This window comes from Apodemus sylvaticus, chromosome 19 (assembly GCF_947179515.1).
Source record: "Apodemus sylvaticus chromosome 19, mApoSyl1.1, whole genome shotgun sequence".
In the NCBI taxonomy this organism is placed as follows: domain Eukaryota; kingdom Metazoa; phylum Chordata; class Mammalia; order Rodentia; family Muridae; genus Apodemus; species Apodemus sylvaticus.
The window spans coordinates 426,852-451,969 of NC_067490.1; the positions used below are offsets into that span (position 1 = coordinate 426,852).

At 38.9% G+C, this 25,118-nt stretch overlaps 1 protein-coding gene and 1 pseudogene across 1 annotated transcript; one reads left to right on the forward strand and one right to left on the reverse strand.

The window, feature by feature from the left end:
* The first annotated feature begins 5,571 nt into the window (after positions 1-5,571).
* Positions 5,572-6,179, forward strand: LOC127670062 (olfactory receptor 11A1-like; annotated as a pseudogene).
* Positions 6,180-7,612: 1,433 nt separating this feature from the next.
* Positions 7,613-8,569, reverse strand: LOC127669793 (olfactory receptor 1361-like). Its single transcript, XM_052164011.1, has one exon. The coding sequence runs from the start codon at positions 8,540-8,542 to the stop codon at positions 7,613-7,615; it is 930 nt and encodes a 309-aa protein (XP_052019971.1). The 5' UTR covers positions 8,543-8,569.
* Between the last annotated feature and the right edge of the window lie 16,549 nt (positions 8,570-25,118).

Genomic DNA, 25,118 nt, shown 5'->3' on the forward strand with positions numbered 1-25,118 from the left:
ATTATGTAGTTTATGTAGGATTACATTGACAGATTCTGTATATTGAACCGTCCCTGCATCCCTGGGATGAAGCCTACCTGATCATCGTGAATTACAGTTTTTGTGCATTCTTGGATTCAGTTGGCTGGATATTGTTCAGTATTTTTGCATCAATGTTCATGAGGGAGATTGGTCTGAAGTTCTCCTTCCTTGTTTGGTCTTTGTTTGGTGCAGGTATAAGCATTATTGTGGCTTCATAGAATGAGTTGGGTAGTGTTCCTTGAGATTCTATTTCATGGAAAAGTTTGAAGACGATCTGATCAAATTCCCCACAAAACCCATCTGGTCCTGGGCTTTTTTTTTTTTTTTTTTTTTTTTTTTTTTTTGATGGGAGACTATTAATGATTGCTTCTATTTCCTCAGGACTTTAAGACTATTTAGATGATTTATCTGATCCTGTTTTAACATTGGCACTTGGTGTATATCTAGAAAGTTGTCCATTTCATCCAGGTTTTCAAACTTTGTTGAGTATAAACTCTCGTAGTAGGATCTGAAGATTTTTTGAATTTCCACAGTTTCTGTTCTTATGGCTCCCTTTTCATTTCTGATTTTATTAAATTGTATACTGTCTCTGTGCCTTCTGGTTAGTCTGGCTAAGGGTTTATCTATCTTGTTGATTTTTTCAAAGACCCAGCTCCTTGTTTTGTTGATTCTTTGTATAATTCTTTTTGTTTATGTTTCGTTGATTTCAACCCTAAGTTTGATTATTTCCTGCTGTCTACTCTTCTTGGGGGTATTTGCTTCCTTTTGTTCTAGAGCTTTCAAGTGCACTGTTAAGCTGTTAGTGTAAGCTCTCTCCATTCTCTTTTTGGAGGCACTCAGAGCTATGAGTTTTCCTCTTACCACTGCCTTCATTGTGTCCCATAAGTTTTGGTATGATGTGTCTTCATTTTCATTAAATTCTAAAATGTCTTTAATTTTTCTTTATTTTTTCCTTGACCAAGCTATCGCTGAGACGAGCATTGTTCAAGGTCCATATGTATGTGTGTTTTCCACTGCTTTTCTTTGAGCTTAAGACCAGCCTTAGGCCATGGTGATCGGATAAGGTACATGGAATACTTTCAATATTTCTCTATCTGTTGAGGCCCATTTTGTGACCAATTATATGGTCAGTTTTGGAGAAGATACCACGAGGTGCTGAAAAGAAGGTATATTCTTTTGCTTTAGGGTGGAATGTTCTATAAATATCTGTTAGATCCATTTGGTCCATCACTTCAGTTAGTTTCACTGTATCTCTGTTTAGTTTCTGATTCCATGTTTGTCCATTTTTGATAGTGGGGTGTTGAAGTCTCCCACTATTATTGTGTGGGGTGCAATGTGTGCTTTGAGCTTTATTAAAGTTTCTTTTATGAATGTGGGTGCCCTTGCGTTCAAAGCATAGATGTTCAGAATTGAGAGTTCAACTTGGTAGACTTTTCCTTTGACCAGTATGAAGTGTTCCCTCCTTATCTTTTTTGACAACTTTTGGTTGAAAGTCAATTTTATCTGATATAAGAATGGCCACACCAGCTTGTTTCTTGGGACCATTTACTTGGATAATTGTTTTTCAACCTTTAACTATTAAATAGTGACTGTCTTTGTCACTGAGGTGGGTTTCTTGTATGCAGCAAAACATTGGGTCCTGTTTATGTATCCAGTCTGTTACTTGTACAGAGCCATATTGGGGCAGTCATGCACATGGTTTGAGTTTGACTTTGGTCAAGGACAATCCCTAGCTTCAGGCAGGAATCTTAGTTACACTAAGACTGTCAGTATATATGTTTGCATATGATCCCTGGGATGGGATAGAGTAGACAGGAACACATGTTGCAACACAGCCAGCTTATAAATACTTGTTGCTTCTAGTCAAGTCTCAATTATTCTACCACAGGCAAGAACAGTGATTAAGGCTCTGATGATTCTCTCACCATTTAGCAAGGTAAGATCTTGCAGGGCATAAGCTGTAGCTTGTGCTTGGACAGATCGATTCCTGGCTTATGGAGACTCTAAGGGATGGCACATTTTGAGTTGAATTCTTTAGAACATCACCACTCCCAGGAAATAGTTGGAATATCATCTGTTCCCCAGTATAAAAGAATTGCCTTGTGTGGGATTGAGTCTTACAGAATATGTTCAGATCCCTCCTTATCCACTATGAATCCAACTCCCCTAGTTTCTCTTTCTATAATAGGCATCTCATGCTGTCTCCTGTTAGCACAGACTGACAAAGTGACTAGCTCAGAATAACCTTCAGGATGAAGTCTGTTCTTCATACCTGTCTCTCCTCCCTGTCTCACTTGTACCACATGGGGATCTGGGACTTCTTCATCCCTTGTGGAATTTTAGGTTTCTATGAGCAGCTTTTTAATTTTCTGTTGAAAATAAGGATGCAGATATAGCTTTATTGTTTTAATCATCTGGTTATATGGTGTGGTTTGTGTCATCAAAGTGAAAAATATGTAAATTTAAAAGTAAATAAAACATGAAAACTTACAAACCCATGAGTTTAATATGCTTGGTCTTTTGTGTCTGGTTCAGTGGACAGCTAGGGAGCAGACTCTGACTGGGATTTTTCAGTGTTACATGCTCCATGGGCCTCTATGAAGTCATCTCCTCTACCCTTGATCGTCAGGGGTACAAAGAGATTTGGACAATACTGCCATGTGAGTTATATGTATGTAATGTCCTGAGCATTGATGAAGCCACTTATCGAATTACTAAAATGAGAATGGGAACAAGGACTGAGCCCTGGAGACTAACACTTTTATATTGGCAGTTATCTGAAATACAGTGATGGGTTATATTCTCTTTGTTATGCATTTTATTTATACTTCAATAATTTTATTGCTTCAGGGTTTCAAGTATGTAATTTGTTATTTAGTTTTGAAGTTACAAGAGGATACAACTAAGATTGCCTCAAGTCTCAGTAAAAACTTTGGACATGGATGTTTTAAAATGTGTCAAGACTGTGATAGACTATGGAGACTTTTGATATTAGAATAAATGCATTTTGTATTATGATATGGCCACAAGGTGATGTACTCCATGGAGTAGAATGTAGTGGACTGAATACAAATATCTCACATAGGCTCAGATATTTAGATATTGGTCCACAGATTGTAGAACTTGGTAATAAACCTATGTAATAAATTGAACTGAGGAAACTTAAAGTATGAAGTCAAGTCTTATTTGAAGATGCTCTTAGATGGGTTCCCTGCATTCTCAGAAAGAGATCAGTACAGTCTCATACCTGGGCACATTTGGGATTTCTTGTAGGGGAGGAAAGGGAGGTCCTGAGATGATGATAAGGTACGAGGTACTGGGGTTCTTGAATTATTATGTGAGTTTTTAGGTCCCCAAGTTCCAAGGTCCAATTGAGCACATTGGAATCTGTAACTAGGAGCTAGCTTTGTCCAATGTTCTGTGACTGCTTTTGAAAGCATGGGCTCATGGCCATAAGAGAAGGAGGGGACATCTTGACCCCTATCATCTTGGCTCTGTCCCCAAACCCCCAACCTATCAGAACTATTTGAGAAGGATTAAGATAGTATGCCTTGGCCAGGTAGTGACATTGTATAACTTTAATTCTAGCACTCAGGAGGTAGAGACATGCAGAGCTCTCAGTTCACAGCCATGTTGATCTACAGAGCTAATTCCAAGATAGCTATGGGTGCACAGAGAAACCCTGTCTTGAAAAGAAGAAGGAGAAAAGAAGAAGGAGTAGAAATAGGAGGAAGAGGCTGGAGAGGTGGCTCAGTGGTTAAGAGCACTGACTGTTCTTCTGAAGGTCCTGAGTTCAAATCTCAGCAAATACATGGTGGCTCACAACCATCCCTAATGAGATCTGACACCATCTTCTGGAGTGTCTGAAGACAGCTACAGTGTACTTATATATAATAAATAAATAAATTTAAAAATAAATAGGAGGAAGAATAGGAGGAAGAGGAAGAGGAGAAAGAGGGCAAGGAGGAGAAGAATAGAGAAGAGGAGGAGGAAGCAGAGGAGGAGGATCTTGCTGGAACACATGTGTCACTAGGGGTAGATTTTGAAATAATTGAAAGTCCATTCTACCACTGGCATTAGAGCCTAATTCTTCAGGACTCCAGCATATACTAAAGACCAGATATGACATCCAGCCTTCAGATTCCAGCATCTTGTCCTACAGGTTGTTTCAGGGATGAAGTTGCTTGGAAAGATAGGGAGATGTGTATAGTATAAGGGGTTACCCTTTTTTTCTGGGGCAGTCTCATGAGCTAGTCATCCCATTTCCATCCTACTCCCAGACTACCTCCTCTTAACCATGTAGTTCTCAGGTGGCCTCCCTGGTCTTCTCTTCAACCCAGCTCTTTTTATTGTTGTACATCAATGGCCAATGTGAAAAGATATACACAATGGTGCAATAATTGGTACTCACATGTTGGTGGCAGCCAAATGCTGTCTAATTGGACCTAAAGTCTACTCATCAGCAGGAAAGTCATACCTTGTACTGGAAACCTAGCCAGCTTCCCTGGGTAGTGAGGTCATAGACCTTAGTAAAGAATCTACTATGGCCACTTGTTCTGTAATAACAATAAGTATAATGTTCTGCAATTATAATAAGTATAATAAGTATAAATCAACATTATTACTTTCTACATTCTAAGTCTTATCCTTCTACCCACAGATAAATATAAGTACTATCCTTCATCAAAAAAAGCCTCTCTTTACAAAAAAAATGAAGACTGTCTTAGGTAGGCTTTCCATGCCTCTAAAGAGACACCATGACCAAGGCAACTTTTATAAATGATAACATTTAATTGGGGCTGACTTACAAGTTCAGAGGTTCAGTCCATTATCATCATATTGGGAGTCATGGCAGCATCCAGAAAGATATAGTGCTGGAGGACCTAACAGTTATACATCTTATTCTGAAGGCAAAACATAGCTGTCTCACAGGAAGCTAGTAGGAGGGTCTCAAGGCCCACCCCCACAGGGACACAGTTTCTCCATCAGGACACTCCTACCAGAACAAGGCCACACCTACTCTAACAAGGCCACATCTCATAATAGGGCCACTCTGTGAGCCAAACATATTCAAACTACTAGAGAGATTAGCACAGAAGACCGAACTGAACATACATCATAAATCAAGCTATCACAGGGATCCCAGCAGCAGTTGATAAATCTACATCATAGCTCCTGTCTCTATGATTCAGTGAACATCTCAGGAGAAGGTGAAACAATGGTAAGAGTCAGATTACCAGATTATCTGTTCTGAAAAAGTGTCCACTAGAAAGGGCTCCATAAACAATACAGGAATAGCTGCAATATCAATATGCAAGGGGGAAAGTTGTGTGGGGCTCCACCCTTAGACAACAAACTATGGACAGCTGGTAAATTCTGGAGAAAGAAGTATTAGACTCCCCAAGGAATTGGTTTGCCAATCCAAGGTATTAAAACTATACATACATAAAAATCAAAAAGGAACTTAGCAAATTTTGTATATCTGTGTGCATAAACATACATACTTACATACACACACACATACATACATATATACATATATATGTAACAATGTTAAAGAAAAATGGTTATCAAATTGATCATTGTCTTGAAATTTGTCACCCCCTATAATACCTGCTCCTGATCGGGTCTCAGTGGTGCCTTGAGTTGGTGCTCACTGTCCGGCTGTCTGGCATGAGGGTAGATGGACTAGTTGTTGTTCTGATGGCCCAGCTGAGGTTCTGTGGTCCCAACTTAACTGATTACTCTTACTGTGATTTCTCACCCATGATAGTTCTGGCCTGATAAAATACCCAACTATTCCAGGTGACTATATTTTTTTTACTCTCATTTGATTTTTTGACTATGCCTTTTGGCTGGTTCAGATCTCATGTGCTCAGATTATGGTGACAGTGCTAAGAACTCCCTCAGGAGCCAGGAAGATCAAGGCCTTCTCCACACGGTCCTCTCTCCTGGCTGTGGTATCCATGGTCTACGGAACACTCATGGTCTTACACACTGCGCCCTCTGCTGTTCATTCCTAGCTCCTCTCCAAGGTCATTTCCCTGCTCTACACAGTGCTCATCCCCATCTTCAACCCTGGCATCTATACCTTGAGGAAACAGGAGGTACAACAGGCACTAAAAATACTTCTCTACGGCAAACCAACTGAGATGTGACCTAAGAAGGAGGGCAGTGAAGATTTTCTATTTGACTGTCAGTGTCTTGATTGAAAAGTGTCTCACAATGGGCTGGAGATGGAATAATTATGTTCTTTCTCAGAATTCCACTTTAGATCTGCTGAACTATGCTGGGGAGGGGAGAGAAAATAGTTAAACAATTTTCTCATGTTAGATTAAAAGATTATGTGAATTTCTGTGAGTTGTTGACTGCATACAGCATAAACTCTTCTGGATTGAACATCACAAAATGAAGACATGTACTGAATTGTCATTCTGTAACCTGTTACTATATGTAGCACTGACTGGTGCTAAAGATTAATGCAAAATAATTATAGAAACAAGACACCAATACAAACATAAATCTGGAACAATGTTCATTTATTTTTTTGTAGTATGATGTTTAAGGAGTCTTTCCTTTTGGTTCTATTTAGTTTGAGCATGCAAACTTGATGCAATTTGCAATATGCTGTCCCACAAACTGATATGTCATAAGCAACATTGTACATATATACCTACTTGATAATAACAATAATAAATTATTTTAAAAGGAATCCTGTGATATACCCTCCATTAACAGATAGAATAAAGTTATATTCTTTCTCTTCCTGTTCCTTTTGATCTGGAATTTTGTCAGACTCACCAGGATCCTAACCTCTTACTTGTAATTTAAGTGCTGTGAACATTAAACTTCATTTAGGAGGATTTATCAGTGTCATCCAAGCTCAGCAGAAGTAAGGATATTAGAAAAAGACTGACACACTTTAATTCACTAGATCCCCAGAATAGGAGAGACAATAAAACCAATAAGGATGTCAGGGAGTATTTTTACTAAACCACTGATACAAATTCCAACAATTATGCAATGATTGTAAAAACTGCAGTAGAAATCCATGCATCCAGAAAATGAATAAAAAAAATTAAAGAAGATCAAACCCAGCATAGTATGATTTCCAGCAGATCATTGTATGTTTTACCTATCTGGTTGCTGTGGCAAAATTCCAGAGAAGCAATTTAGAAGTGAAAATTTCATTTTTATTCATGGTTTGAATAGTACAATACATCAAAATGAGAAAAGCAGAGCAGGCAGTTGGGGTCACAACATATTATATCTGTGGTCAACAAACAAAACAGGGCAAATAATGATAGGAAGTTTGGTTTTTCTTCTTCGTTCATCAGACAAGGTGTCTTCTATGGACTGGATGGTGCCAACCAAGCTCACAATGGATTATTCCTACTCAGTGGCATCTCTACAGAGACATACTCAAAGAAATGCCAAAACTAGTGGTTCACTGTGATTTCAAATTAAATCCAGTTAACACTGAAGATTAGCCATAGCAATCAGGTAATTATCCCATGAACAATGGTGTTATCTGACTCATGTTGCATGTGTGGTAGTGATGTGTGGAGTTATCCTTCCTGAATTATTATTATCATTTCTGATCCTTCTCAATCTTCAGGATCCTTCTCAATGAACTCTTAACATCCTTATTTCTCAGACTATAAATGAAGGGATTCAGAGTAGGAGTTACCAAGGTATACATGACAGCAGCTACCACATCCCCAGAGGAGTGAGAAGTAGATGGGGTCTTGAGGTAGGTAGCAAAGGCTGTGCTATAGAAAAGGAAGACTACACAGAGGTGAGAACTGCATGTGGCCAAGGCTTTCCTTTTCCCCTCTACTGATGGAACTCTAGCTACAGCATAAAAAATAAAACCATAAGAGCTTACAATGCAGAAAACTGCACTGACTCCCAAAACTCCAGTCAAAGCCATCATCAGGACCTCACTGAGGTGAGTGTCTGAGCAGGAAAGCAATAAGAGAGGCTTAGAATCACAGAAAAAATGAGGTATCCCTTGATTTGTATGAAAATATAACTGAGAAAGCAATAAGGTATAGAACAGAGACACACAATGAGCTACTCCCCATGATCCACTGGCAAGAACTTCACATCTGCAAGGAGTCATGAGAAGTGGGTAGAGGAGTGGGTGGCAGATAGCAGCATAGCGGTCAAAGGCCATGACTGCCAGAAGCAGGTTATCCATATCAACAAAAACAGCAAAGAAGTACAACTGAGTCAGGCATCCAGAGAATGAGATTGATCCACCTCCAGTCCACAGAGACTCCAGTGTTTTAGGAGCTGTGGTGGTGATGAAGCAAAGATCCACGAGTGAGAGCTGACTGAGGAAGAAATACATGGGGGTGTGGAGGTGGACATCAGCACCAATAGCTATCAGAAGTAGCAGGTTCCCTAAAAGGCCCAGGAAGAAGAGACCTAGGAATATGCTAAAGAAGAGCTGCCATTTCTCTGGCTCCCCGGATAGTCCTAAGAGGATAAAGTCAGGAGCCTGACTGCAGTTCATCCTGTGTCTTGTTATTAAAGATGAAATGGGCAAGAAGACAATTCTCTCACTGCAGGCAAGAATTGGCATCAAGCCAGACCTGGTCCCTCATCAATAAGTCTTCCTCAAAGCCTCTCTTGAGCAATAGAAACTAGAATAGCAAAGGGAGGAACAAGACTCAGTGTTCATTAAAATGGCTCCCTATGGAGACATAAAGACAATTTATTGGGTGCTTTCCAGGAATTCTCTTCATGAAAACTATGCTGTTTAACCATTGTATTAACTGATTGAATAACCACTTTCCTGTGAATCTGTTTGATTGTGATTCCACTAAAGGCAGAAGCTTTATCTTAGTATGTAGCCTAATGCTTTGCTGGCACTTCTGGTCCATCTAACAGAGTCACCACTCTAGGTGGAGCTTCAGCAAACAAAGTACAATACTGCTGTTTTCTGAGTGACATAGTGTGACCACATAGCTTCAAATAATGCAATTTCAGTGCTGCCAAGGGAATTCCTTCAAAAATATAATAAAGTCATATTACTTATTTGTTTAAAAGAAGTTGTCTGGATAAACCTATTTTTAATGAAACTGTAAGTTCTTCTGTGTTTTATAAGGCTCTAAGCATTTTGAACTGGGAATGCCTCATAAATTCTGTCATGACTCAATGCCCACATTGAGTGAACTATCAGCAAGATTCACACTTCTCAGTACCATTATTTATCTTGGTCAATTTTTGTTGCTAACATAATATTACAAACTAATTAATGAAAAATGATCCATTTTGGATCAAATGTGAAGTAAAAGAAGAACCACTCTGATGGACAGCAGAATGCAACAACACACAGGATGATTTGAGAAGTGCTTGTCTGTGACTTCTGGTAACTCTTCTTAAACCACTAGTGTCTAATCTTTGTGTGTTTAATCTAATCCAAAAGACAACCAAATATTCCACCACAGTTGGTTTCAGTTTCGACTATATCAGTCTGGACTCTGATATGCTTGAGAGAGATTATACATGGTTTTATACCATAGGGTTTAACCTTACCATCTCAGTTTAATTCCAAGGAACTCTTATGCTTTTTTGATTAGCAGATTGACCTTGTACCATCATAAATTACCATCTTGTGATATGGAGGATAAAATCATATATATTTCATTGAAATATATAGTAAGATATTAAGTTACTATTTGCCCCCTTTCACAAGGAAATGAGTCATATTATGACAGAGCACAGCAGAATCTGACTTTACTCTTTGAGGTATGCCTAGTGCTTGGCACTAAAAATAGTAAATACTGATCATGAAGTGGGCACTGAATTTTCCCATTCATTTAGTATTTCAAGAAAGAAACAAATTTCCTCTAGATGTTGCCCTGCTGGTGTGACTTGAGCACATGGTACATCTATGAATTTGTTTCATTCCCACATATGTATACAGTGTTATAACTCTGTTCTCCACAAATTCTTCTACATTTTAGCCCCTTGTTCACCTTTACTTACCTTCACTGGATATTTTCTTATCAACTCAGTAAAAGCTTATTGTATCAACCAGGTAACTGGCTACATTCATTGTACTCTAATTACTATTATGCAAGCTGCAAACATTTTAGTTTTGCATTGATTCTAGTGCTCAAATACATCTTGCTCAAATATGTCTAGTGTCTCTTCTTTCCAATTAATTATATATACTGCACTGTGCCTGCTTACCGGGAAACCATGGGTGTGCCTCTGCCCACCTCTCCTAACCCTAGCTAGCCTGTCTTGTCTTTTTGGCTGGTCACCCATACTTTTTCTAATAACCACTCCAGATGTCATGTACTCTTATTAACACCAATCACCCTAGATCCTCTCACCTAAGGAACTTCATCTTTAGTCAAATTTGACCAGAGCTTTGACTATGTTAAGATTTTATCTTCTTGTCCACTTTTAAACTATTGAATACTTTACCTTTTATTATCTTATCTTTGCTTAAATATACACAGAGGATGATCTGGTGCTTAGTTTGATATTGCCACAATGAATTTTGTAGTTTCTGTGACATATATTTTTTTCTTCTTGGTTTAATGTGAATTTCCTGAGAGTAGAGGCCATAATTTCTGTTGTAAAAGGTGAAAGAAAACATGAATGTTGCAACAATTATTACTAATCTTTAGGATAAGAGGCTACTCTGGATTTTGCCTCCCTATGTCCTGGTCAAGGACAGTCAGAATAAGAAAAATGTGACTCTGTTACAAAGACAATAATGGCTTTGAAAATACACCAAAGAAATGAAAGAACACCTCAAAAGTGTGGAGAAAAATACATTATGTACTAGAAAAATGTAGGCTGACAGAGAGTGTGCTCAATACTTTGTCCAACTTTACTTTATTTCTTACTTTCCTTCTTTCTTTTCTTCTTTTTATTATGATTCCCCTTAGCTGAATTTTTCTTTGTACTCTCTGTTTAATCATGATTTTACTCTTTCTTTTATGAGAAGAATGGGTTAACAATGGGGATATGGGAAGGAGTCCATCAGGTTACTGTACTAAACAGGGCTTTACTACCAACAGAAGACAAAGAAACATAAACTTGTTTATCAACTCCTTGCCAACAGTTATGTTTTCTGTATACCTAACATGAAATAATTAATGAAACTTTATTGTTGTGTGGTATAACTTTGAGATTTATGTAAGGGTTAGAAAGATGGCACAGTAATTAAGAGTGTTGCTGCTTTTTCAGAAGGTGTGAGTTTGGTTCCCACATCCAAGTCAGGTGACACAAGAGCAACTAAGACTCTGGTCCAAGCTCTCTAATCCTGTTTCTGGTCTCTGTAGGCACTGACACACATGTGCACATACAAACATAAATACACATACATATACTTTACAATAAAAATATCATTTAAAAAGAGAATGAAAGGCAAGTCTCCCCATATACAAGAACATTGAAATAACTTGCTGTGTCTAATCAGCACACCGGATTGAAGCTGGATATCAACAACAACAAAAACAAAAGAGAACCTAGGAACTCATGGAAACTAAATAACTCTCCATCGAATGGAAAATGGGTCAAGACAGAAATAAAGAAATTAAAGGCTTTCTAGAATTTAATGAGAATGAATACACAGCATATCCAAACTTATAGGACACAAAGAAAGTAGTGCTAAGAGGAACGCTGACATCATTAAGTGCCTGCATAAAACAATTGGAGTGATCTCATACTAGCAACTTGACATCCCACCTGAAAGCTGCAGAACAAGAAAGCTCTAATCATGCCCAAGAGAATGAGATGGTTGACGAGGGGGAGAATATATTAGGAGTGAGAGGGTCTGTAGGACAGCAGGAGAACATGGGTCAAGCACAGAACCTGCACTGGCCTGCACCACATCCTCTGTGTATATGTTGTGGCTGTTAGCTTGGTGGTTGGTAGGACTCCTAACAGTAGGAGCAAGCGTGTCTCTGATGCTTTTTCCTGTACTTGGAACTCTTTAACTCCTAAGGGATTGCCCTGCCCTACCTCAATATGAGCGGTTTTGCCTTATCTTTTTGAACCTTGTTTTGTTGTGTGTGGTTGTTGTATCTTAGAGGGCTGCTTCTTTCTGAAGGGACCCTGAGAAGAAGCATCTCAGGGATCTGTTGAAGAGGGGTGTGATGGGGGAAGAGATGGGGAAGCTGAAGGGAGGGGAACGTTAGGTCAGGATATATTATATGAGAGAAAAGTCTATTTTCAATAAAAACAAATATGGTACATACATAATAAGATTGTAATCACTGACAAAGAATACTGAGATAAAATTTTTCAAGTAAGAGAATGGTTCTGAACATAATTGTATTAAATGAAATGATATAAACTCAGAACAGCAGAAAACTCATATTCTCTCTCCAATGTAGATTCTAGATTGTAGCTTACATATATATGTGTTTGAATTGGTATAAATGTATATAAAGCCTCAAATATTATAAAGGGGACCAAAGTAGAATGAGAGAGAGAGAGAGAGAGAGAGAGAGAGAGAGAGAGAGACCCTGTCTTTGTGGTACATTACAAGACACATTCTTCCTACAAACTATGTGGGGAGTTAAATTCCCACACATATGGGAAGATCTTACAATTTTAGAAGTTTCTGGCTGTCCTTTCATACTTTGTAGTAAAGAATATATAAACAGCTCAGAAGGATGCTTTTTCTTAAGAAAAGCCAGAATGATGAGCTATATTTGAAAGACAGAAGATGCATATAGGATAACTACCATATCCTTTTTCCTTTCATTTTCATGTACATGGTTATTAACTGCTGATGCTCACATGTGTAGTTGTGCCAATGGATATATGGTTTAGAATACAGAGAAATAAGTTTTTTGGAATATTTTTCTAAATAAAAATGAGAACTTCAAAGTTTCACAAACCTGACACCCACCTGAACATGCTGTTAAGTCAGAGGTGTCACACTGTACACTCACCTGTGATGCTGTTAAGTCTCAGGTGTCACACTGTATATGCACCTGGACACGCTGTTAAGTCACAGGTGTCACACTGTACACTCACCTGGAAATGCTGTTAAGTCACAGGTGTCACACTGTACAGTCACCTGTGATGCTGTTAAGTCTCAGGTGTCACAATGTACACTCACCTGGAAATGCTGTTAAGTCACAGGTGTCACACTCCACCACAGAAATTCTGACTTCAGAGACTGGGGTAAGATGAGAATCTGTGTTTCCACCAACTCATGCTGCAATCAGCAGCACCAAATTTTTAAAAATTGAATTGTTCTGGCAGTCATACAAGCAGTATCACTTTTCCATCTTTGTACTAAAAATTGGGAGGTTATTTTCATTCATGGTTACACCTATTCTCACACTCTTGTTTAGAGACAATCATTCCTGCAATCAGGCAATAACATGCCTTTCATGCTATCAATCCCCATGTTAAACATTATCACTGATATTGTAATCAAATGGAACCAATCACTGCTATTGCATTCATCTCAAACTATTCATCTAGAAAATATATAGATCTCATTGGAACTCAGAGCACCTGAGACTCAGTACTGAGATTATCTGAAATATAATATGCATCTGAGGTTGCATCTAAAGACTTAGCTTAAAATGAGATACATATTAATAAGTGACAATCCCTTGGCTTCTAGGACTTTTGCCTCATTTTCCTATTTCTTATGATGTATTTAGACAAAAGCTCCTGTCTCAATCCTTATTTGCCTTCTAATCCAAAAGTTTTAATTCTGTGCTTTCCTGAATGCTCTTAAAGCAACTATTTTTGCTTGTATTTCACAAAATAACTCTCATCAATGTCAGGTTTAAATTTCAATCAAGTGATTATTTGATTTCTCAAAAACACAGCTCAATTGAAAACCATTTGTTTTCACTTCAAATCTTTTGTCTGACTTTTAAAGTACCTACAATACTCTCCTGATTTCTAGTGATCTGACTCATCTGCAGTCTCCCAATCTGGTTTCTCCTATTTTAAACTACTTTTAAACTCATCTTTTGTATCTGTCTTCTAGTTCTACTTTCATGTTTCATATATCTGTAAACCAATCACTATGTTCAAGTTTTCAACTCAGGATTTTTTTTCCTCAAACTGTGTGTGTGATGTATGCATAAATATAATATATAACATTGCTGCTTCATAGAAGTATTTTTACTGTGAAACATATTTTTATGTGGGATTATTTACATGTAACTTTGGAAACTAACATACAAATGGAATTTTGTCCTATACTACATCTTCTATGTTCCTATCTGATATATGACCTAATACTCCATAAAATACCACATTTCACACTTACCTTCTGACTACGCTACATCCACTAGTCAATGATAAACTTAGAAACATCCACTTTGTCCAGTGTTCTTAGACATACAAGCATCCTGCCCTTTGCATTCATTGCTGAGACAATATATGCAAGTAGAGATGATAAGTGTAGTCTGTATTTCCTCTCTTGGGATGAGAAAGAGTTTGCCTACAGAAAGAAATTCTTGACCTTGGAGATTCAGCTCCCAAAGTTACTCATTAGTGGAAAATACGTAATAACTTTCTATTGAGAATTTTTCCTGAAGAGTATTTGAAGAATAAAATCACTAAACAGCTATAAATTTTGGCCATAATTCAGATGTGAAAAAGGGGAGATATTTACAACTCATGATCTATTTCTAGTCATTGATCTACCTTCTTAACTAAGGAAATTTGAATGGTGTATATGAGACCATAATATTTCTTGGTCTTTAATTAGACCACTCTGACTGATAATATAAATTTAAAATTGCACTTTTCTAAATAAGTATAAATCCAAACTTATGCCCTAGGCATTAATCATCTACCAAAAGATTCTGACAGTCAATGTTGTCTATGGTATCTTCTTCTTCTGAGATTCTCTCATCTATCTCTGTATTCTGTTGGTGATGCTTGCATCTGTGGTTTCTGATCCTTTTCCTAGGGTTTCTAACTCTAGGTTTGTCTCCCTTTGTGATTTTTTTTTGTTTCTATTTCCATTTTTAAATCTTTGATGGTTTTTTTCATTTCCTTTGCCTGTTTGTTTGTGTTTCCTATAATTATTTAAGGGATTTTTGTGTTTTCTCTTTAAGGGTTTCTACCTGTTTATCAGTATTTCTTTAAGGAAGTTATTTATGTCCTTCTCAAAGTCCTCTATCATCATCATGAGAAGTGATTTGAGATCTGAAAATTTCTTTTCCAACATGATGGTATATCCAGTACTTGCTATAGTGGGAGATTTGCATTCTGATGACACCATGTTACCTTGGTTTCTGTTGTTTATGCTCTTAAGCTTGCCTCCTGCCATCTGATTATCTCTAATGCTACCTGCCCTTGCAATATGTGACTGTAGCCTATCCTTCCTTTGATCCTGGTTGTGTCAAAACTGCTGAGTCCAGCTGTCTCTGTGGTTCTGAGATCATGGGGTGTCAGAGCTCCTGGGAGTCAAACTGCCTCTGGGGCCGTGGGATCTTGATGTGACCAAGTTCCTGTGATCCTGTGATCTTGTGATCCTGTGATCCTGTGATCCTGGGAGTGTTCGAGAACCTGGGAGTGGAGGTTCCTCTGTATGTTCCCAGGCTGGTGGGGAATTCACTCCCGAGGTAAACCAACCCATACCAGCTGGATTTATTTTTTTCATCTTCCAATTATAAGGTGCGGTTTGTGTCATTAAAAGAAAAATTTGTAAATATGAAAGGAAATAAAATATGAAAACTTAGAAAACCTATGTGTTTAATGCACTGAGTCTGTTGTGGGTGGGTCAAGAGATACCTAGAGAGCAGATTGTGGCTGGAACTTGTCAGTTATGGCTGCCTGTTCCATGGGCTTCTATGAAGTCATCTCCCCTACCCTTGACCATCAGGGGTACAAAGAGATTTGGACCATGATGCCATGTGAGTTATATATGTAATGTCCTGAGCATTGATGAAACCACCTAGGAAATGACTCCAGATGAGAAAGGGAACAAGGGCTGAGCCCTGGAAACTAACAGTTTTATATTGGCAGTAATCTGAAATACAGTGATGAGTTATATTCTCTGTCGAAATGATTTTGTTTTTACTTCAATAGCTTTAATGATTCAGGGTTTCAAGTATGTAAATTTCTTTTTTTTTTATTGAGTATCTTTTTCATTTACTGAGAGCGCCTGTGCTGCCACGGTTCCAAGTATCGGGCGTAGGCCTGGGGGATTAACAAAAAACACAGACATGGGTCATTCTGCAAGGATAATGCCAAAGCTTTACTGAGAGACGAGCAATATATATACTAGAGGCCAGGGAAGGGAACAGGAAAAAAACAATCATAGTCATAGGTCAGGCACCTGGGAAGTCCTTCCCACACTGGGCGAGAAGACAGGAACCAAGCTAAGCCATGGGATGTTTTGCTCTCAAGAAACCTGTGCAAACAGCTCAGCTGGGGGCGTTGAGCCAAGCTCTCTGGTTCCCAACAACTCCCCCTTTTTTATTTTTTTAAGAATGAATAGCAGCTGTCTTAGGACACCTTCCATCCAACTCCCATTACCCATCTCTGTGAATCTCTGCCAGTCCCAGAGCTCCTGTCTTAGGTTGGTGTGGACTGCAAAGTAGTTGCATAGACTCCCGTCATAGACTAACTATTCTCAATACAGGCTGAGCCAAATTTGAGCAGATGTATTATCCTGTGCCAAAGACTTAATCACTTGTTCAGTTACTGCTCTGGACTGGTTTTGTTGTTTGCACATATGGTTTAGCAGGAACAATCCCAATGTGGCAGCTGCACAAGCCAAAAACCCCAGTGCCATAGACCCAGACATTTTTTAATCAGGGGTGGCAATAATGCCAAAGTCTCTCTGATGTTAATACAAGGTGACAGGGAATCTCCCTTCATTATTTAGAGGCATAGATACAATTCCAGGAACTCTTCAACCACAGAAGCATCTTTATACTCTCAGTAGTTTGTCAGTACACACAATCTGCTAGAACAATTCAATTTCTTCTTGTCTTCTTTTTGTTCATGAGACTTTTCAAACTACAGAAGAATGGGACTAAAACACATGGTTTAGTATTCAAGGAATCATTGCAAAGCACAAGACAGAAGTCAAGAAATAAAGTTCTATCTAGCATAAACTATTCTCTAATATAAGATGTAAGGTAATATCACTCTGTTCTACTTCTAATTTAGCTGCAGAATTCTCTGTAGTCCTATTAGTAGAATACACAACTGGCCACACAGTACTTCTTATCCCCACTGGCATCAGGACTAGTGGATTTTCCACAAAGCTCCAGTGAGTGTCTATCTGTACCAGTGTTCATAATGACAGAACACACACAGTGCTCAGGAACCCAGATAGGACTTTCTGCATCTTTAGGAAAAATAGAAACAGAACCTCTTGTCCTGACCAACACTGGATCAGAACCTTTCCAAACTCCTGAAGATAACTCTTTCCATTTTACTAAACCCTCTGACTTCTTCGCACCTTTCCGATGTCTGTCTGCAGCAGAAAGCTTATCTCTATCTATTAATAAAAAATTTAAAGTATAAAGAACAAAGGACAATCTAGCATGCGGAGAGGTAAACTCCCCCTTTGTTTTTTCAAGATATTTTTTTTAAAGTATGATTAGCTCTCTCCACTATAGCTTGCCCTTGTGGATTATATGGAATCCCTGTTTTATGAATAATATGAAAGTCCAAACAAAATTTTTCAAAGGGTCCGCTGGTATATGCTGGACCATTATCGGTTTTTAACTGATTTGGGACTCCCATGCAAGCAAAAGCTTGTAGACAATGATTTTTTTTACATCTTTTACCTTTTCACCACTATGTGCAGATGCAAAAATCATACCAGAAAAGGTATCAATAGATATATGAACAAATTGTAGTTTCCCAAAAGATGGGACACGAGTCACATCCATTTGCCAAATATCCTTTGCTTTAAGACCTCAGGGATTCATTCCAAATTGGGGGGTGAAATGAATTGAGCACATCGAGGGCACTGAGCAACAATTTGCACAGCTTGTTCTCTAGTAATATTACAGTGAAACTTCAAAGAATTTACATTAAGATGAAATTTATTGATTGGTGGCCAAATTCAATGCAACCAATGGAGGTTGGGTATATAAATCAACTTTATGATTGCCCTGTGCCAGGGGACCAGGTTATAATGAATGTCCTCGTATATGATCCACAAATACTGGTTGTTTGTGCTTGTCATAGAAGAGCTTGCACCTCCAACAGGAAAGAATAAATAGAGGAAACCAGTGACACATATGCTGCAGTTTCTAATGGTTCTATAATTTGGGAAACATACATACTAATCCATATAAATATTACATGCTTTATTAGGGAGTAAACTCAAGGTTAACTGAAGTGCCTTTAATTCTGCTAATTGTGTAGAACAATTAGGAATTTTTATAACTTTCACTTCATTCCTGAAAATAACAGCAGATCTCCCATTGGATGATCCATCAGTGAAAACCAACTGAGCACAATCCAAAGGGTAAGAGGAAACAATCTTTGGAAAGACTACTGGATGAAAAAAATTGATACAACTTATTGTCTGGATAATGACTATCAAAATAACAATTGGTAACACATCTAATTAAGGCCCAATCAGCAAAACCTTGTGATAATATTTGAAGCTGGTCCTTATTATAGGGTGTAATCATAACATCAGGTTCCTTGCCAAATGTTTGCAAGCTTATTTTATATGCCTTAAGCAGTAAGGATACCACTGCCTGTGGATAAGACAATACAATGTTGGAAGGTGAAGCTTGCAAATGTACCCAAAATATGGGTCCCTCCTGCCAAAAAATACCTGTGGGAGAATGTTTAGAGGCAAAAACCAAAAACAATATTTTTTTAGAATAATCTATATAATTTAGATGAGCTTCCTCAAGGGCTCTTTGCACTAATTCTAAGCATTTTCTAGCTTCCTTTGTTAATTTCCTAGGAGAGTTGAGTAAAGCATCCCCCTTTAATATATCAAAAAGGGGATTTAATTGCCCTGTATTAAGCCTCAATGATGGCTGTAACCAATATACATCTCCTAATAATTTCTGGAAATCATTCAATGTTAAGGTATCCAATCTAATTTTCAATTTTTGTGGACAAATTCCTTTTTGTAAGAGTTCATGGCCTAAATATTGATATGGATATTCCTTTTGTACCTTTTCAGGCTCAATAATCAATCCAGCTTGCCTTAAATCATATTGAAGATCAGCATAAGCTACAAGAAGTACCTTCTCCTCTCTAGCTGTTAAAAGAATATCATCCATGTAATGAATGATGTACATCTGAGAATACTTTTTCCTTAAGGGTTGTAGAGCTGTCACCACATACACTTGACACACAGTGGAGCTATTAGCTATTCCTTGAGGTAAGACTATCCAATAGTAGTGATGTTCAGGCTCTCTGAAATTAATAGAGGGAATACTAAAAGCAAAACGCTCACAATCCTTGGGATACAATGGCACTGTAAAAAAAAAAAAAAAAAAAAAAAACAAACAGTCTTTCAGGTCTATAACTAACAAGTGCCAATCCTTAGGAATGGCAACAGAAGGCAACCCTGGTTGAGTAGGACCCATAGGCATCATGGTTTTATTAGTTTCCCTGAGATCTTGTAAGAGCCTCCATTTGCCTGATTTGTTTCTTAACAAAAATAGGAGTATTCCAAGGGGATGTAGATGGAACAATATGTCCTGCCTGAAGTTGTTCTTGTACTAGGTGATGAGCTGCCTCCAATTTCTCCTTAGAAAGGGGCCACTGTTCAATCCACTCAGGCTCATTTGACTTCCATGTGATTGGTAAAGGTTTGAGAATAGGAAGCTTTTTAACAGTGACCCTTAAGATAAATTTCCCAATCCAATTTTATCTTTTGGATGTTTAAGTACTAGTGATTCTTTACTCACACTTATAGGTTTTCCTTGTAAATATTTCCCCAAGCCTTTTCCAGGAATATTACCTTGTTTATCCAACATATTTTGTACTGGTTGAGTGGTAATTATGGCCCCCATTTTCATGAGGACATCAATTCCCCAAAGATTAATAGGTAAATGCTCTAAAATAAAGGGTTGAAACCATCCTTCATGGCCTTCCTCATCCTTCCACTTTAACACCTTGCTACCCCTAAGTGGAGCAGTGGCTGTTCCTATACCCTGTAAAGTAGATTGAGATACATCTAGAGGCCAATTCTTTGGCCAAAAGGCTTTTGAAATTACCATAGTATCTGCTCCAGTGTCCAATAATCCCTTCATAGGCTTTCCATCAATCCTAGAGTAAGTGTAGGGCGTGTGTCTAAGGAAAAGGTACCTGCTCCAGTGGAGCCAAACCCTTGATTCCCCCTAGAAGTCTTGAATACAGCATTATTAGTGTGGAATTTTGGTAGGAGGTAGTCCTCCCAAATTCAGCAATTCTATTTCCTTGGGGGAATAACCACAACCCCTCTTTCTATAGACACCATAATTTTAATTTCTCCAGTATAATCAGCATCAGTTACCCCAGGAAGGATCCTTATTCCTTTCAATAAGACACTACTGTGTCCTAAAAGAAGGCCCATGCTTCTAGATGGTAGCGGTCCATAGACTCCAGTGCCTAGGGCCTGAGAACCCATTTGAGGCATCAATACTGCTCTGGTGGATGAGCAGAGGTCCAATCCTGCCTGCACTTCCTGGGGTACCTCTGACAAGGTCTTGGACATGAAAGGGTTGGCTTGAGGAACAAGCTGAATTGGTATAGGGGTTATGGCAGGGGTATTCATGGCTCTGTACACTCTGGTTTGAGGGCCCTGGAGTGGGCCCACTTCCCCATTTCCCAGAGGATAGAGGGGACGACCTTTTGTACTCATTACTCCAATGGTGTGCTTTGCGACAGCGAGGACATAATTCAGGATCTGAAGTCCCTCTATTTTTAGGACATTCTCTTTTAAAAATGTCCACATCCCAAACAAGATTTCCATTTGAACCTTTTTGCATGGCAGCTGCCATAACCTGCCCCACGACATAATTACCATCAATTTCTTTGCAGATTCTAATATAATCATTCAAACTTTGTGTTCTGTATGGTCTAATAGCTTCTTTACAATATTTGTTTGCATTTTCAAAGGCATTTTACTATAGGCATTGCTGTATCTGCATCTCCAAACAATTTTCCAGTAAGTTGTAATAATCTATCCGCAAACTCTTGAAAAGGTTCAGAAGGTCCTTGAATTACCTTAGACAATTGATCCCCAGCTGCTTTATTAGGTAAAGCTTTCCAAGCCCTAACAGCAGCAGATGAAATTTGAACATATACAGCAGGATCATATTGAATCTGATTATGAAGCCCAGCATAGGTTCCAGTCCCTGTTAACATCTCCACATTTCTCTGAGGCAATCCTGTATTTGCGTTTATTCTGGCTAACTGAACACATTGCTCCTGGAACTCTCCTTTCCAAAGTAAATAATCTCCCCCCACTCAGTACTGCTCAGCATAATTCTTGCCAATTCCCAGGAGTCAAATTAGAAGTAGCATATGACTCAAAAATGGCTAAGGTAAAAGGGGCTAAAGGTCCATAGGAAGAAACAGCTTCCTTTAGGCTCTTCGACTCTTTAAAACTCAAAGGCACATGATGTCTTATCACCTGTCCTGGATTAGCAGGATCAGGAATCTCAATCACAGGATATGCTGCTTTTGTATTAGAAATAGATTCAGAAAAAACTACTCCCCTTTTTGGTGTTGGTTCTTCATAACACCAATCAAGGGCTAGATAAGGTTCATATGCTGGAGGAGCAGAAGCCCCCTCTTCTTTAAAGAAAGGATTTTTACTAGGTGGTCAGGAAGTGGACACTCTTTGCTCTTTACATTTCTTTAATTTTAATTTCAATTCCTCTATCTCTTTTTCTAGAATCTCCTCCTCATCAACAGATAATTCTGTCTCACTCTCTGATTCGGATGCCTTCAAAGACTCCTTTGAGGCATCATCTTGTACTACTCCAAAAGTTCTTTTAATCTCGAACATCTGATCCTTAACCTTAGCATTGGTATTCAAGAGAGCATCCCTGACTAGTCTCCATAGGGCGAAAGCAGACACAAGAATGCTTTCTGGCCCTTTTAAAAGCAGCTTTTCTCTAGCTGTGCTTGACTCCTAGCTAAATGCAGGGCAGCTTAAATCAGTCTCTGCTGTGTAAACTGAGACTGGATCAAGATATGGACCTCCAGTAGATAAAGTTTTTACCAATTTTTCTTTACAACATGAAATAAAGTTTTGACCATTTTTTTCTTTTCAACATGAAACATAAGACAATCATTCAAACAAGGAAACAAGGACAGACACATGTAGACAAATTGGTGCACCAAAAACAATACATAGAGAGGAAAGAGCACTTGTAACCAGTACTAATAATATCTCCAGCAGGGTCCATAGAGGAAACAGGACGTCTCCATGTTTCCCCTTGTCCCTAAGAGAGTTTTGAATCCATTTTCCTTCTTTCTTTCTCTTTCTCTTCCATGTTTCTAAAGTCTGTTTTTTTGTCTTTTACTCTTTATTTTATTTTATTTTATTTTATTTTATTTTATTTTATTTTATTTTATGCCCCATTCCTCTTGCCTGATGCAGTTTTCGACTGCTGACAATTTGCCTAATAAAATTCACCATCCCAATTTGCTGTCACACCCTAGCTGTTTTAACCTTGAACCCAATACCTGTTACCTAAGCAGAACCACCAGTTGATCCACCAATTTTAAGGTGAACTTGCTATACCCATGGTGCCATCCTGTACTCTTTGTTTCTTGCAACATATATCCCTCAATATGTTCCTATTCCTTTTGCCAGCTGGCTTTTCTTGGAAAGATCCTGTCAGGTGCTCCTCTCTTTCCCGATCTTGGTGGGACCTCCATTTGACCGAGCCTGTGCTGCCACTGTACCAAGTATTGGGCGTAGGCCTGGGAGATTAACAAAAAACATAGACACGGGTCATTCTGCAAGGAGAATGCCAAAGCTATACTGAGAGAAGAGCAATATATATACTAGAGGCCAGGGAAGGGAACAGGAAAAAACATTTATAGTCATAGGTCAGGAACCTGGGAAGTCAGTACCACACCGGGCAAGAAGGCAGGAATCAAGCTAAGCCACAGGATGTTTTGCTCTCAAGAAACCTGTGCAAACAGCTCAGCTGGGGTCATTGAGCCAAGCTCTCTGGTTCCCAACAATTTACATTACCAATTTACATTACCTTTCCCAATTTCACTCCTCCCAAAAGCCCCCTCCCCCAAAGATTCCCAACCAGTCCTCCCACCCCCTGCCTCCATGCATATGCCCCTCTACCCGACACACTCCCACCCCCACCCCACCCCACCCCTGTCCCTTTCCCTTTGTTGGGGCCTCTATTGAGCCTTTACCTGAACAAAGACCACTCCTCCTGCTGATGCCCAACAAGGTATTCCTCTGCCACATTTTTGCCTGGAACCATGTGTACCCCTTGATTGATGGCTCAGTCCCTGGGAGTCTTGGGGTGTCTGAGTGTCCAAAGTTATTGTTCTTCCCGTGGGGCTGTAAACACCTTCAACTCCTCCAGACCACTCTCCAGATCCTCCATTGGGGACCCCAAGCCCAGCCCAATAGTTGGTTGCTAGTTTCTGCCTCTGTATGTGTAGGGCTCTGGCGGGGCCCCTCTGAAGGCAGCCATGGCATGCTCCTTTTGGTATACACTTCTTGTCGTAGTGTCGGGGTTTGGTGACTTTTTATAGGATGAATCCTCAGGGAAGGCAGTCTCTGGGTGGCCTTTACTTCTTCTCTGCTCCGCACATTGCTCCTGTGAGTATTATGTTCCCTTTCTCAGAGGAACCATAGCACCCTCACTTAAGTCCTCCTTCTTGAGCTTCCTGTGCTGGATGAATTGTAACTTGTTTATTTTGAGCTTTTGGACTAGCATCTGCTTATTAGTGAGTGCGTATCATGGCGTTCTTTTGTGACTGGGTAACCTCGCTCAGGATGTCACTTTCTAGTTCCATCCATTTGCCTAAGAATTTCATGAATTCATTGTTTTTAATAGCTGAATAGCACTCCATTGTATATATATACCACAGTTTCTGTATCCATTCCTCTGTTGAGAGACATCTGGGTTCTTTCCAGCTTCTAACTATTATAAATAAGGCAGCTATGAACATAGTGGAGCATGTGTCTTTATTATATGTAGGAGCACCTTCTGGGTATATGCCCAGGGGTGGTATAGCTGGGTCCACAGGTAGTACTATGTCTAATTATCTGAGGAATTGCCAAACTGATTTCCAGAGTGGTTGTACCAGCTTGCAATCCCACCAGCAATGGAGGAGTGTTTCTCTTTCTCTACATCCTCTCCAGCATCTGCTGTCCCCTGAGTTTTTCATCTTAGCCATTCTGACTGGTATAAGGTGGAATCTCAGTGTTGTTTTGATTTGCATTTCCCTGATAACTAAGAATGCTGAACATTTCTTTAGGTGCTTTAGAGCCATTTGAGTTTCCTCAGTTGAGAATTCCCTGTTTAGCTCTGTACCTCATTTTTAATAGGGTTATTTTATTCTCTGGAGACTAACTTCTTGAGTTCTTTGTATACACTGGATATTAGCCCTCTGTCGGATATAGGATTAGTAAAGATCTTTTCCCAATTTATTGGTTGCCGTTTTGTCCTATTGACTATGTGCTTTGCTTTGCAGTTTTCTGAGGTCCCATTTGTCGATTCTTGCTCTTAGAGCAAAGCCATTGGTGTTCTGTTCAGAAACGTTTCCCCTGTGCCGTTACTAGAGGATATAGAAGAAACTTTGTACATGGGAATTTTAAACTCTGTCAAGTCTGTGATTGACTATGGAGACTTTTGAAATTAGACTAAATGAATTTTGTAATATGGTGTGGCCACAAGGCTATGGAATCCATGGAGTGGAATTTGATAGTTTGAATAAGAATGGCCCATATATGCTCAAATATTTGAATATTGGTCCATAGATGGTAGAACTTGGTAGGTGTATTCACCTAGAAAATAAGTTGAGTTGAGCCAAATTAAAGTATAAAGTCAGGTTTATTGGGAGCAGCTCTCTGGTACATTCCCTGGGTTCACAGGATGAGGTAAGTGAGGTCTCATAGCTGGCCTAGTTAGGGGCTTTATGTAGGGAAAGGGAGGGAGATGGTGACA

Excerpts from the sequence above, each read along its gene's own strand:
- LOC127669793 (XM_052164011.1), bottom strand. The coding sequence starts at position 8,542 with ATGAACTGCAGTCAGGCTCCTGACTTTATCCTCTTAGGACTATCCGGG.